Source organism: Carassius gibelio, chromosome A21 (genome assembly GCF_023724105.1).
Source record: "Carassius gibelio isolate Cgi1373 ecotype wild population from Czech Republic chromosome A21, carGib1.2-hapl.c, whole genome shotgun sequence".
In the NCBI taxonomy this organism is placed as follows: domain Eukaryota; kingdom Metazoa; phylum Chordata; class Actinopteri; order Cypriniformes; family Cyprinidae; genus Carassius; species Carassius gibelio.
In genome coordinates, this window is record NC_068391.1 from 4,433,175 (window position 1) to 4,447,495 (window position 14,321).

General features: G+C 36.6%; 1 protein-coding gene across 1 annotated transcript in view; it reads left to right on the forward strand.

Annotated features, from left to right (window-relative positions):
* LOC127941820 (AP-3 complex subunit beta-1) overlaps positions 1 to 14,321 on the forward strand; it is a 55,266-nt gene that overhangs the window by 14,475 nt on the left and 26,470 nt on the right. The window contains exons 7-21 of the mRNA XM_052537262.1: positions 2,748 to 2,930; positions 3,260 to 3,409; positions 5,078 to 5,175; positions 5,264 to 5,318; positions 6,579 to 6,650; positions 6,761 to 6,823; positions 7,000 to 7,132; positions 7,626 to 7,735; positions 7,830 to 8,006; positions 8,075 to 8,261; positions 11,120 to 11,250; positions 11,410 to 11,557; positions 11,635 to 11,794; positions 13,940 to 14,123; positions 14,223 to 14,265. Coding sequence (XP_052393222.1) covers positions 2,748 to 2,930; positions 3,260 to 3,409; positions 5,078 to 5,175; positions 5,264 to 5,318; positions 6,579 to 6,650; positions 6,761 to 6,823; positions 7,000 to 7,132; positions 7,626 to 7,735; positions 7,830 to 8,006; positions 8,075 to 8,261; positions 11,120 to 11,250; positions 11,410 to 11,557; positions 11,635 to 11,794; positions 13,940 to 14,123; positions 14,223 to 14,265 — 1,894 coding nt within the window. The remainder of the gene's footprint in view (positions 1 to 2,747; positions 2,931 to 3,259; positions 3,410 to 5,077; positions 5,176 to 5,263; positions 5,319 to 6,578; positions 6,651 to 6,760; positions 6,824 to 6,999; positions 7,133 to 7,625; positions 7,736 to 7,829; positions 8,007 to 8,074; positions 8,262 to 11,119; positions 11,251 to 11,409; positions 11,558 to 11,634; positions 11,795 to 13,939; positions 14,124 to 14,222; positions 14,266 to 14,321) is intronic.

Sequence of the window (14,321 nt, forward strand, 5' to 3'; positions counted from 1 at the left end):
GATGATGAATGAAGCACCTGACCTGCTCAAACTCTCTCTCTGTGTTGTTTTCACACACTCTCTCTCATATACTGTAGTTCATTAGTCTAAAGTGAGAGTGGTGTGTTATATTAGCTCGGTGGGAAGCAGAACAGGTTGTCATCTTCCAAGCATCTGTTTGTTTTGAGACCACACTGAGGTTTGTAATTACGACGCATATATAACCTGATCAGCTTAATTTGCAATTAGAAACCTCCAGCACATCTTTAGGGTTGCTGCAGGAGAAGCGGGTGAGTGATAATTGGCCAGACGCTGTAGAGGTGTGTGTGTGTGTGTGTGTGTGTGTGTGCAGCATGTGTTTGTGTGTGTCTCCACAGTTTTATAACTTTAGACACAGTGTAATAGTGAATGTGTACAGATGACTTTGTTCTTCTTTTCATGTTTATGCAAATGTAATATATATTTATAGCAGGTTCAGTTAGGTAGAATTACAATAAAATAACAGCCAATATTCAAACTGACACTTTCCACATGAGTACTGAAGCATAAAACTAAAATTTGTTTGTGTGTGTGTTTTTTTTACATTTGTGTTTATATACATATGTGTGTCTGTTTGTGTGTGTGTGTGTGTGTGTGTGTGTTTTATATATATAAATATATTTATACACACACACACACACACATATGTATGTGTTTCTCGGTTTTGCTTTTCTTTGCTTTAAAATTTTTGTGTTTGTTTATACTCTTAAATTTTTGTTTATCTCAGATAAATCAATATAATTTGAATATAATGTTTCTCTAATGGTCCCTAATGGATTGTTTGAGTCACTGGTCTGTTGGTTTGTCATTCAGGTGCACAAATATTTATGGGTAGTTCGGGTTTTTTAGTGGATCATTAATTGTTGCTTGTTATTTCATAACCATTTAATTCTCTTATAAATTATTATCATCTAAAAACTTAAAATGTCTGATCTTGTGCAAATTTGTATTTTTTCACGCCTGAACTATTGAATTATTGAAAATGTAATTTAATTAGTCCAAAATAACATTTACATTAACAGTCATTTATTTCATTGATACCACATTTATTATTGTTATAATTATCATTAGTTTTATAAATAATAGTATGAATCTATATATATATAAAATATTATTATAATTTTTTTATTTTTTATTTGTTTCTCATTTTCCAGATTTTTGTCCCTAAAATGCTCTTGTGTGTAAAACGGCCACTCATATTGAAAAATCATGAAATATTCAGAATTAAACTAACATTCCGAATCAGTTGATTGACCTCCCCTGGAATGTAACAACCAATCAAAATGAAGAACTCTAAACTTAAAGAGCCAGTAAGATGAAAATTCTAAGCTTCCTATCACTGTTTATAAGTCCTGTACATTAGGTATAAATCCATCCAAGGTTAAAAAACATTGTCATTTTGTCAAAATATCATTTTAAAATTATCTCAATTCTCAGAGATCCCCAAACGGTTCGCGCGAAGCTGTTCAAAATATTCAGTTCCCTTAAACCCCACCTTTCGGTAGCATACTGTGTTCTAATTGGTCAACTGACATAGTTTTGATTGGTTGTTGCGCACACACCTCCACGGTAAACTATGCGTTAGCATCTGTTTGGGGTGAATTATGTCTTATTCCTCTCACCGCGAAGCAAACAGTAAAATAAAAAACTTGAACAGTCTCACTGCTTTTTCTTCTGTGTGGGTGTATTCAAGCCGCGCGCTTCAGTTTGAATCTGAATAGCGCGTTCAGTGCGGGGGCTTGGTCACATTAGATATAACGAAGGGAGACATGAAAAACAGACATTGCGTTGATTTCATATGGATTACTTTATCACAGAATATCTGTTTTCGGCAGCACTTGTTTAGTTTTAAAGTAGACATGTCAAGCTTTCTATAGATATCTCTCTCATGTCTCTTCGTTGAGTATTCACGGAGTTACACTTCATTAATGACGTGTTTGTACATGACGATCAGCGCAGAGAAAAGCTGCAGACAGCACACATACTGATAAGACGCTCGGGAGAAAACAAATACATAACTTCATAATCATACTTCGCGTTGTGATTTGGAGATGCTCGTTGGTCTAAATTAAGTTGGTAATGAACCCTCTTTTATGGCCAAACGCTTTGAAAATCCCGCTGTAATCACCGAGATTAGAAAAGCAGTCATCAGTGAAATGTTGTGAACACAACAAAAGGGATTTGTTGTACTGCTCTGGTATTGTGGTAAAACTGAATTTTAGCCATTGGTTCTTCTGATCTTCATTCTTTGGCAGTGAAAATAAAACAAACTTGCCTTTACAATTAAAAACACACTGTCTCCTCGACATGACGCTCTCACACCAACCAGAGCGTCTGTGTCGGGGGTGGGGCAGGTCAGAGTTCTGTTTCTCTCAAGACGGTAGGCGGAGATTATTATGCAAAGTGTTCCTAGTGACGTACATAGAGATGGGCAAAAGATTTGAAATCTATAACGACTCGTTTCAGCGATTCAGAGTCGACTCCTTACTTTAGAAGCCAATAACTTTATAAATCGTGTACTTTTTGGTTTAATTACTTTGCACATTGTTTACACTGATGGACAGCTACATCATACACTGTAATACAGGTCATTTTTGATTTCCCATCTGTGTGGCTCTTTAACTTTACTAGTGTACCACAGAGTGAAAAAACACTTCAGACTGATGTAGAATTTCTGAAGGGGTTTCTAACGGGTGGCTAAGCTGCTGTTTGTCCTGTGTTTTTTGTAGCTTGTGGCCGGCAGCGTGGTGATGGCGTTTGAGGAGGTCTGTCCGGACCGGATCGACCTGATCCATAAGAACTATCGGAAGCTGTGTAACCTGCTGGTGGACGTGGAGGAGTGGGGTCAGGTGGTCATCATACACATGCTGACACGCTACGCTAGGACACAGTTTGTCAGCCCGTGGAAAGAAGTGAGTCACTCTCAGTGTGTTTAAGCACAGACAGTATTTAATTATTATTTCTCATTTTTTTTAAAGCTCCGCTATCAAGATTAGTCGTTTCATTTGAACACAAAATTACTGCTTAACATTTTTTACTAATCCTATTTTCATTTTGTTTTCTTTTTCGATGCTAGCATTGAGGGTTTCAGGTAGGAAGGAGGGACTGCTGTTATGTAGACTGTAGTGATTGTTTCACAAGAGGAAGTTGCTGGTGTTCCTTTTAAGCATTTTTAGAGTTGGTTTAATGATCTCTGGATTTTTGTGATGTTTTTATTTAGTAATTGTGTGTGTGATTGTAGGACGCTGTGTTTGACGAGAACAGTGAGAAAGCGTTTTATGATTCAGAGGAGGAAAGGAAAGTGGAGCAGTCCAATCTGTACATCATGGATCCAGACCACAGACTCCTGCTCAGAAACACTAAACCACTGTTACAGAGCAGAAACACAGCAGTGAGTACACACACACACACACACACACACACACACACACACACACACAACACTCTGTTTCTGTTTAAAGGAATATTCTTGGAGCAAATCTGTCATAATTAAAAAATCAAGTAACTTCTGCAATTTTAAATATAGAAACAGAATTATTAATTGTTATTATTATTATTAAATCAATATTTTTTAAAGTTAATATAGTAATATATAATATGTTTAATGTTTATTAATAATTAAATAATAATCTTTATTATTAATTTTTTTACATCATTATTACAGGTACATTTAATCTATTACATTGAATATGTTTCAAGCATAAAATATAAAAGGCATAATTATATAAATACTAGTATAGCAAATATTATTAAAGTGGCCTGTATTATCAATAATAAACATTTTTTATTATTATACAACACTATTAATCATAATACTTATTGTTTCATATTCTTATATCAATATTAAAGTAAATCATAATTATAATAATTATTAATAGATAGTAATTTAATATAGATTTAGCATTAAATATTAAATATAAATATAACAAATATTATAAATAGAAGGTAAGGTAAGATGGTTTTCAGCCAGTAGTTACAACCTTTCTTCTTTTTATTTGTATTAACAGACAAAAAACATAATACAAATACAAAGAGTTAATCAATATTTTGGTATATTAATCAAAACAGAACAATGATGATTAAAAAAACAAAACAAAACTAAACAAAACAGAACAACAGAAAATACAATGAAAATAAATATGAACAATTCTCAGCCTATCGTGAACCTTTCTTTATTAATTCATATTTAATCTGTAATAATCCTTTAAGATGCTCACATATTTCCATTTCCCCACACATCTTCACTCTTCAGTTTTCTCTTTCTCTCTCTCTCTTATGCTCATTCCTGTTCAACTCTGAGCAATAGCCAAGGCCTTCAGGACGCACCTGAGTGTGTGTTTTGTGTTTAAGTGCGAGTGTGTGTTTTTGTACATCAGAATGTAAGCGGGACCAAGGCTGTATCAGACCAAACTCCATCATGTTACACACACTAGGCCTTAAAAATGTGCTCAGAAAATGTTATTCCCTCCTACATCACACACACACACAAGGAGACTCGAGTGCTCCATCAACCTGGAAGCTCAAGGTCTCTGTGTATGTGTGTTTTTTGTAGTGTGTGTGTGATATGTTTTGATTAAAACTTGTCCTGCTTTGTTCTAGACTCAGTCTGTACTCTGTCTTTATCAGCGCTCTCTCTCTCTCTCTCTCTCTCTCTCTCTGCTGCTTTAGCGGTTGATGTGTTGAAGTCTGCTGTCCTGTTCATATATTGGGGTCAAAGTAATTTGGGGAAGACAAAATCATTACATACATTGAAGGCTTCCTAATCTATCACCATCTATCTCTTTTTCAACCTCGCTCAAACCCTCCTCTTTCTCTTTCTCTCACTTCACATGTCACTGGGACTCTCCACCACGTCTCCCATTAATCTGTCTCTCTTTCATAAGCTACTTTTTATGTCCATTCGTCTTTTTTTCACCTTTCTCTCCCTTTGTAAAAACATACCATGGAAAAACCATGATGATTTTGTGTTTTAGTTTCTTGGTATGCTTTTAAGTACCTTACATTTAACATTTAAAGGAATAGCTCTTTGTTAATAACATTAATCATTTCTTTTTGTCAGGTTGTGATGGCAGTATCTCAGCTCTACTGGCATTTGGCTCCTAAACATGAACTTAACATCATCACCAAGTCCCTGGTGAGGCTCCTGAGGAGCCACAGGTAACACATGCACACTATGAGATCAGGAGACGGAGATCAAATCTCTTAATCTAATTCCTGTTTTTGTGTTCATTCTCTGCGCTTTTAGGGAAGTTCAGTACGTTGTGTTGCAGAACATCGCCACCATGTCCATTCAGAGAAAGGTACAGATTCATCGAAACATTCATCCTGCTTTTCCCATGAAACCTGAACACGTTATGAACAATGTTAATTATTTAGAATCAGCTTTGTGTACTTCAAGTGCTTATTCTGAGGTAAACTCAGAGGTAGGGCTCAATTCTGAGAGAAAACTTGAGGTAAAATATGGAGTCACTTGCAAGTTAAGTTCTGAGGTAAAAAATCTAAGGGTAGGCCTCAGTTCTGAGGGAATGAGGTAAACTATAGAATACATTTTGAGATCTGAGGTAAACAATGACGTGGGAATAAGAGGTAGGTCTCAATTCTGAGAAAAATCTTGAGGTAAAATATCAAGTAAACCCATACAGTAAATTAAGAGGTACAAATCAGAGGTAGTCCACACATTTTAGAGAAATCATGAGGTAAAATATCAAGTAAATTTCAAGGTAAGATCTGAGGTCAACACTGAGGTGAAATCAGAGGTAGGCCTCAATTCTGAGAGAAATCATGAGGTAAAATATGAAGTAAATCTTACATAAAGTTCTGAGGTAAAATTAGAGGCTTCAATTATGTATGCAAACTGAGGGTAATATCTGACAAACTGTGTGATAAAAATATAATGCATCTTTTGAGCTAAGGTTGAGGTGAACACTTTAAAAAAAAAAAATTAAAAAAAAAAAAAAAAAACCGCATATGCTGGTTAGGTAGGTTTTAAAGCTGGGATGCTGGTTTGAGCTGGTTTAAGCTGGTCATGTGCTGGTCCTAAACTGGTCGTACCATTTTAGGACCAGCTTAAACCTGCTAAGGATAATCTTTAACCAGCTCATTACCAGCTAAGGACCAGGTAAAGCCATCTCAAAAGAAATACCATCTTTAAAACCTACCTAACCAGCGTTGCTTAAATTAATCCTGAAATAATCTGAGGTAATGTCTAGGAAACCACTGAGGTAAAGCCCGAGATAGTGTTAAGGTAAACCTGACTGCAAATTATATAGAGATAAAAAATTTTATTAAATGAATTTCACCTGAGATAAATACAAAAGGTAAAATCTGAGTACAGTAGGTCTAATTAAACTGAGAGTAAACTGAGTAAACTGAGAAATTATCTTGAAGAAACCATGTGTTAAAAAGTATGTAGGTATAAAAGTGAGGGTCATTTCTGAGGTAAATGGTAAATGCTGATGTAGAATCCGAGTAGTCTTGTCTTGAGGTGAAGACTGCAGTTAAAAAACAAACATCTAAAGTATCTGAGGTAGACCTGTGGTAATGTCTGCTGTGTTTTTTAGGGGATGTTTGAGCCCTTCATGAAGAGCTTCTATGTGAGGTCTACAGATGCAACACACATCAAAACACTCAAGGTGAAGCATTGACTCACAGTACCTTCATGTGTCTTTTCCGCTTGCTTGCTGATGTTTTGTTGCTTACCTAATGTTTTTTTTTTTTTTTTGCTTTTGTTTAAATCCTTCAGCTGGAGATTTTGACCAACCTGGCTAATGAAGCGAACATCTCCACCATACTGAGAGAATTCCAGGTAAAGCTTCATAGATTGAGTTAAATCTAAGGGGGGAGAAAACTCTTGAGATGAATCTTAAGATGAAGTTTGAATAGTTCTATGATGCCTCAAAACCCTTTCTGGGTAGGCAGCTCATTAGATTTAAAATTGCAGCTGAGGAATAGCAGCTTTAAGCAGTTATATGTGTGTTCCAGACATATGTGAAGAGTCAGGATAAGGCGTTCGCGGCGGCCACCATCCAAGCCATCGGCCGGTGTGCCACTAACATCTCTGAGGTGACAGACACCTGCCTCAACGGCCTGGTCCTGCTGCTGTCCAACAGAGACGGTAATCACACACATATTGAAGTTCTCGTTTAGTTATTAGACACAGTGCTTGAAATTCAATGTCTTGATCAACTCATAAATCAAAATATAAATGTTAATATTGTTAAATATAAAAATTAAATATAGATCAATAAGGATGACAGCATTTAACATACAAAGTACATAAACTGCACAGCTGATAAAAGTAGAAAACGCTTAATATGTAGTTTCTTAAATATTTAATTCTGAAATATGGTAAACTGCAGCATTTCCCTAAGAAATGGATCACAAGGAATGATTCGATTTATCTAAATCGCCTGAATGAATCCGATGACTAAAATGACTCACTAAAGCTACATTTAAGAGAAGACATCACATATAGGAGAGTGTGTATTAAAGCTGCATCTCAAAAATGTAGTTAAGTTGCTGCTTAGCCACTCCTCAACACTGGTTACTACAGTAAAGACATAGTATACTGGATTATCAGTGTATTCATGCATTTCTTCTCTTTGTAGAGACTGTTGTTGCTGAAAGCGTCGTAGTCATCAAGAAACTTCTGCAGACTCAGCCATCACAGCATAGTGACATCATCAAACACATGGCCAAACTCTTCGACAACATCACTGTGAGAGACGAGAGCAATATTACACAACTGTTTTAGTGTTATAGTGTGATTTATATAGATGTAACTGTGTATTTAATGTCTGTTGCCTCTTTAGGTCCCGATGGCAAGGGCCAGCATCCTTTGGCTGATGGGTGAATACTGTGAACACGTGCCTAAAATTGCCCCAGACGTCCTGCGAAAGATGGCCAAGACCTTCACCAACGAAGAAGACATTGTCAAACTTCAGATCGTCAACCTTGCTGCCAAACTCTACCTGACCAATTCCAAACAGGTAAAATCAAATCAGACTTGTTTTAGAAATCAGACTGTGTTTTACCTCACTTTCTTTCTCTCATACAGACTAAATTGCTGACTCAATACATTTTGAACTTGGGGAAGTACGATCAGAACTACGACATCAGAGACCGAACACGGTTTATTCGTCAGCTGATTGTCCCAAACGAGAAGAGCGGAGCCTTGAGCAAGTACGCTCGCCGCATCCTGATGGCACCCAAACCGGCTCCTGTCCTGCAGTCTGCCTTCAAAGGTAAAAACCTTGAAGCGTCATTTCAATTTCTTTAGTGATTACAGTGCCCCCAACTAATAATTCACAAAGTTCTACGCTAACGTTGAAGTAAAACAATGGAAAGGGGGAAAATATTTGACTCGTAAGAATTTGTAGAGGTGCCAGGGCCAACATGCATTGGAGAAAAACATGTGTTTTATAATTTGAGTTTCCCCCCCAATTAAAATTTTTCACTTCAATTAAACGTTAGAATTTTGTGATTTTCTTTTTGATTTTTTTTAATGAAAGATCAAATTATAAACAATGCAGATTTATTTTCACAGCCGCATTTGCTCATATTTACCAAGGGTGCCATATATAAGTGTATTACCAAAGTCCTTTTAAAATATGGTAAAAATTGCAAAAAAAATTGATGACTTTGCCCCAAAATAAGGTTTAAAATGCCTTTTTTCCTACATGTTATACTTTTACTCGCCAAATCGTCTCTGCTGTCGCAAAACCTCAACTGTGCGCATGCGTCAGTGCAACCAGACGATAGGCTTAAATGTTTTTCCCGGCTTGACTGTTAAAAGCAGATGATTGGCTTTCCAGTGGGAGGGGCGGGACATGTACATTCAACCACCATTTTTGCTGTTACGGGTTTTCCTAATGCAGTATTGTTGTATTGAGGATTGAGGAAGTGGCATGTCTCTTATAAAGTATCTCTGGTTTTACTCAAGAGTAATTAAAGTATCTGTAGTGAATATAATATGATATATGATTTTACAAGCCATTTAAATTCAGTGGTCATAAGATGTGGGGATGCCTGAAATCATTCTGTGCAAGATCCAAACCTACAACTTTTCAGTTACCACCGCAGGTCAGTCATTTCTAGGCTGCATCACTCATGTTTAAAGCTTTGTTGCATGTTAAAACCAAAAAAAAAATCCAAAGCCGTCAGTTTTCCGTCATGCTCTCATTCTAAACGACACGACCACATCTATACGAACTCCAGAGTTCTGCTGACATCGATTTCTCTGCCGTTTCTCTTATTTCATCACATCTTTCCATTCCAGCAGGGCTTCAGAACTGAAGAACTCAACACTGTCATGGGAATTCATCCCCGCAGGCCATGACAGCAGGTCTAACCCGTAAACATCAATACAGCACGCAGAAAAACTCTGCCACTGATTCTATCAAGCGGCACACAGTTATTTTTTCCCGCCTCTGAACTGGGCTTTTTTTCTCTGGAGTAGCGGCATGGATTTGTAGGCTTCGCCTTCTGTTCCTCCCGTGCAGAATTGAATCATTGGATTCTGCATAATTTGATTACAGACAGTTGAATCTGGGCGTCCCGTCCGCCCCGCACACACCCACACGTCGATTTATTACTACCTCCTGTATGATCACGCACTGCACCTGCAATTAACCGGGAGTAATTACACCCTCGAGCAGGAAAGGGTGTTACTCATTTGCTCCTGTAGATATATGGATGGATGGATGGATTTGGGTTTAGCGTGAAGGATGTGCTCTGTGTGATTGATGCCGGCTGTCGCTGGGGGTAATATTTGTTGCGCTGAGTATCGTTTTCGGTGCTTCGTAAAGCGTGTCCCGGCCTTAATAGGAGGTAATAAAGTTTGTAAGGGCTGATTATGCTCCGCTGTGATGAAACTCAAAGTGGCATGTCTTTGTGTGTGTTTTTTTAAGTCACGTGAAGACACAGGTTGTGACATATGATCTCTGCAGTGAAGGCGAATCGTCAGACTTAAGCTGAAAAACTCATCAATCGTCCAAGTGGGCTGTTGCTAATCTACTGATCTCAAATCTGTGCTCCGGTTTCTTGCTTTAATACAATGATTTCATGATTGTCCCTATGGTTACTGTATAGATTAAAATAAATTAGTATACTGAAACATACAGCCATTAATCTTAATTTCATTAATGCGGTATAAATTTACCCTATAACATTTGCGAGACACTTAACTGCTGTCATTTTTAATATTTGTGGTTTAGATCCGCTAGTGGTGTGCAGTGGTGTTTTTCGCTAATGTTCATATTCTGCAGAGCCGGAGTGATTATGCGTTCATATACCTTGGTTATTATGGGATGTAACCAGCATATTGTGAGAAGGGCACGTGGGCAGACCTGAATGCCGTGGCATTTCTGCCAGTTTAATGTCAATTACCCAGCACGTCTCCTGAAGGCCTGTGCAGACACTTATTGCTTTTTTGTTTATTATGACAAAGAAGTACAGTCATATCCAGAATTAGAGGCATAAACTAGAAGAACTTAGTTTGTTAATTTTGCATAGCAAAACATTTTTCAAACTTTTTATGGCACTTTTATGATGCTGCTGAATATTTATTCGATTATATTGGAGTAGATTACTGTAGAATCGTATATATCTTGTGATAAATATACAATGACAATAATACTGAATCTAATTTATTATACATTATTTATAATTATATACATGATTACATCCATAATATAATATGAAATATTATAATTAATATTATTATATTAATAATGTATTTAAAGTTAAAAAATATTATCTGGAAAATATTTACTAAATATTTAAATTGACACTTTTTTTTTTTTTTTTTTTTTGTAAATAGAATATAATAATTTGCGATTAATCTCACAATGCCAGTGTCTTTAGAAAAATAATCTAAAATTTTAAATTTACAAATTATTTTAAATTAAAAAAATTATTAAACTTGTACTTTATAATTTTTTAATGATCTTATCTTACTTTTACCATTAAAGGGATGTTTGTGGCGTTGCTTTGATAATAAAACCTTACAGGTTTTCAGCCGCCATGAAATTGCATCATATTTGAGGGTATTAACATACATTTACTCACCTGATTCTCAGTTGTCCTCTTTTGTTCGTTTTAGATCGGGACCGGTTTCAGCTTGGCACACTCTCTCATACTCTCAATACTCAGGCTAGTGGATACTTGGAGCTTTCTGATTGGCCGGCTGTCGCTCCTGACCAATCAGTGAGAAATGTGGAGGTAGTAGAACCGGTAAGACTCCCTTGTCTTTTTTTTTTTAAGATAGTGATAAAAATATCTTATATCTATAATTTTAAATGGCCTTAACGTACAGTTCACTCACAGGGCAGTGATGTTGCCAAGTCTCACATTATTATGACCTCATTTCCTCTTTGTGTTTGACTGGGGCAGGTGAAAGAGGCTGGAGCTCCTGCACTTAGAAAATCCAAACCTGCCAAATCACATGAGAAGTTCTACTCTGATTCAGAGGAAGAAGAAGAAGAAGAGGAGGAGAAAGAGGGAAGCAGTAGTGAAGACAGTAGCAACAGCAGCAGTGAAGGTAAAACATGAGCTTTGGATTGGTTTGTGTTTTGGCAAATCTGAGGCTTGTCTTGACCTGTATTTGTGTGCATTTAGAATCAGTAAGTGAGTCTGAGAGCGAGGAGAACAGCGGAGATTCAAACAGGAGCAGCTCCAGCCAATCGGAGAAGAGCTCCAGTGAATCAGACTCAGAAAAGAAGAAGAAAACTCTAAAAAACAAAAAACTACAACAGCAGAAACCGGACAGCAAAGACAGGTAATGGTCCCACTCAGTGTAAAAGACCTCATTTAAATTAAGCAATCATGACCTTGCTTTGTATCCCACTGACCAATCACATTCATTCTTTCAAAAGAAATTCCCTGCAGTTTTTAAATCCTGACAAATTTAAATAAGCGGTTTTTAAAATGCATCATGGAAATCATCACATCTTCCATGAAGACATTTAACAGCACAACTGTCTTCAACACTGATAAAAAATAAGAAATGTTTCTTGAGCACCAAATCAGCGTATTAGAATGATATCTGAAGGATCATGGGACACTGAAGGCTGAAGGAATGATGCTGAAAATACAGCTTTACATTACGGAAATAAATCACATTTTACAATATATTCAAATAGAAACCACTTATTTTGAATTGTAGTGATATTTCACAATAGTACTGTTTTATTGTAGTTTTGTCAGTCTTCATTAGCAAAAGAGACTACGTTTAAAAACATTCAGAAGTCTTACCAACACCAAACTTCCCAACTGCATTGTATTTTAGAAATCATCCATTCATATTTATGTCCAACCCAGCATTCTTCATTTAAATTGATACATTAATCAATCACATAGGCATAAACCTTCATTAAAGGTCATGCATGTTTGCTAAACACCCATCGAACTCTACTGAGAAAGTAGGTGGTCTGAATTCCAGTGCTTCATACTTGCTTTACATGCTGTTGCCTATTTTGAAGTGTGTATGTGCCATAAATATATAGACAGATGGTATGTGAGATTGACTTTGGTCATCTTATCTGCATATACGGGGGTTTTGTTGAAGTGTGCACACAAATGGATGAACCGTGTACAACTTGGGTTTTATATATGTGCAGGAGGTAAATTATTTGTGTGTTCAATGTGTGTGTTTGTGTCATTGTGTAAAACGTGACTAATAAAATGTGGCACCAATAATATCCCCCTCCATCTGTTCATATGCACACAGTCACACACTCTCTCTCTCTTTCTCTCGTTCACACTCGCCAGGCCTCAACAATTAGGTTTTTATTCTCAGTAATTTAATGTTTTCACTGACCCCACCACAAAGAAGCTATGCATTTTATTTTTAGCAATGCATTTTTATGTGCCAGAATTAACATTTATATTTTTCATTGCATTTTTAGTTTGCTTAACTTTCAAAATACAGAGATATCTGTGAACGGAGTAGCTTTAATGCAACTCAGTAATAGCTGTAAGTTCATAAATGCACATTTTGTTTTATGAATCAATGGCATCCAATGCAAATCATTTATTTCACCATTTTTTTTTTTTAACCCATTTTTACAGATGCTTCCAAAGTTATCAAAAGTCCCTTTTGCAATTTTGCTAAAAATAATATGTTTAGTTCACCACATAAATCTAAATGTTTACATTTGCAAGGCATAAAAACACACAAACATGATGACTTTGTCCAATCCACACACAGTTTGCTCTGTTAATTATTGTGATGTAACGTTTCTGTAGTTGACCCTGCTGCCTTTATTAGAGGCGGTAATTAAGCAGCTAATAGACACACACACTCCCGCATGTGTGTGTGTATGCGATGCACTCTTTGCCTGTTTTGTTTGCTGTTCTGTCATTATTGTGCATGACTTAAGGCTCTCTCCCACATCCTCAACTACCGTGAAATGCTCTCATTAATACACACTCACAACCTGCTTTAATGCTGCCGTTGAACTGTGCACACTTCAGTTAGATAGCCTGTGTGTTTGTATGTGTGTGTGTGTGTTCGTGTGTGTATCACATGTTCTGAGCAAATGAAATCCAAAGGCCAAACGAATCCATCTAGTCGTCTCACAATTACACAGACATTTTTTCCCTCCGCTAATTTAGCCAGCTTTTTCTCTTGTGCTCTCTCTCTCTATCAAACGACGTCCCTTTCGATATTTTAATATTGAAATGTTCTTTAGTAATGTCTAATTGTCTAACAGTTTTTCAGGTTGTCAAAAAAAGACCCAGGAGTTAAGATTTAAACATGTTTTTACATAATTGATTGTAGTTTTCAGTGCATAAGAAACTCTTAAAAGGAAGGTTATAAATGTAGGTGTGTTTACTGGATGTAGGTTGATTTGCAGTTATTCATTTAGTTAGTAAACTCAAATAGTTCAGTTGTTTCTGTGTCTGTGTGTGACTACAACAGGAAGCAGAAGAATGGAAATGCTGTGAAGGTTGAATCCCGATCCGAAAGTGAATCGGGCTCCGAGAGTTCCTCGTCTGAGAGTTCGTCTGAATCCGGATCAGAACTGGATTCGGATTCAGACTCGGGAACAGATCAAAAGAAAAACACAAAGCCTAAACCTGTCCAGTCTAAAGCAGTCATAAAGGTGAGAAGTACAACAGAGCACAAACACACTTCCTGAGTGTGAAGTTTTGCTGTATATTATTCTGCGTGTGTAACATCTGGCATCTATGTTTCTTTTCAGCAAGTTGAGAAGAAGGAAGTGTCTCTGCTTGATCTGGATGACTGTGAGTTGCTTACTCAGTTTTTTTTTATGATTTTGGTTTTATTCTTTTGTGATATA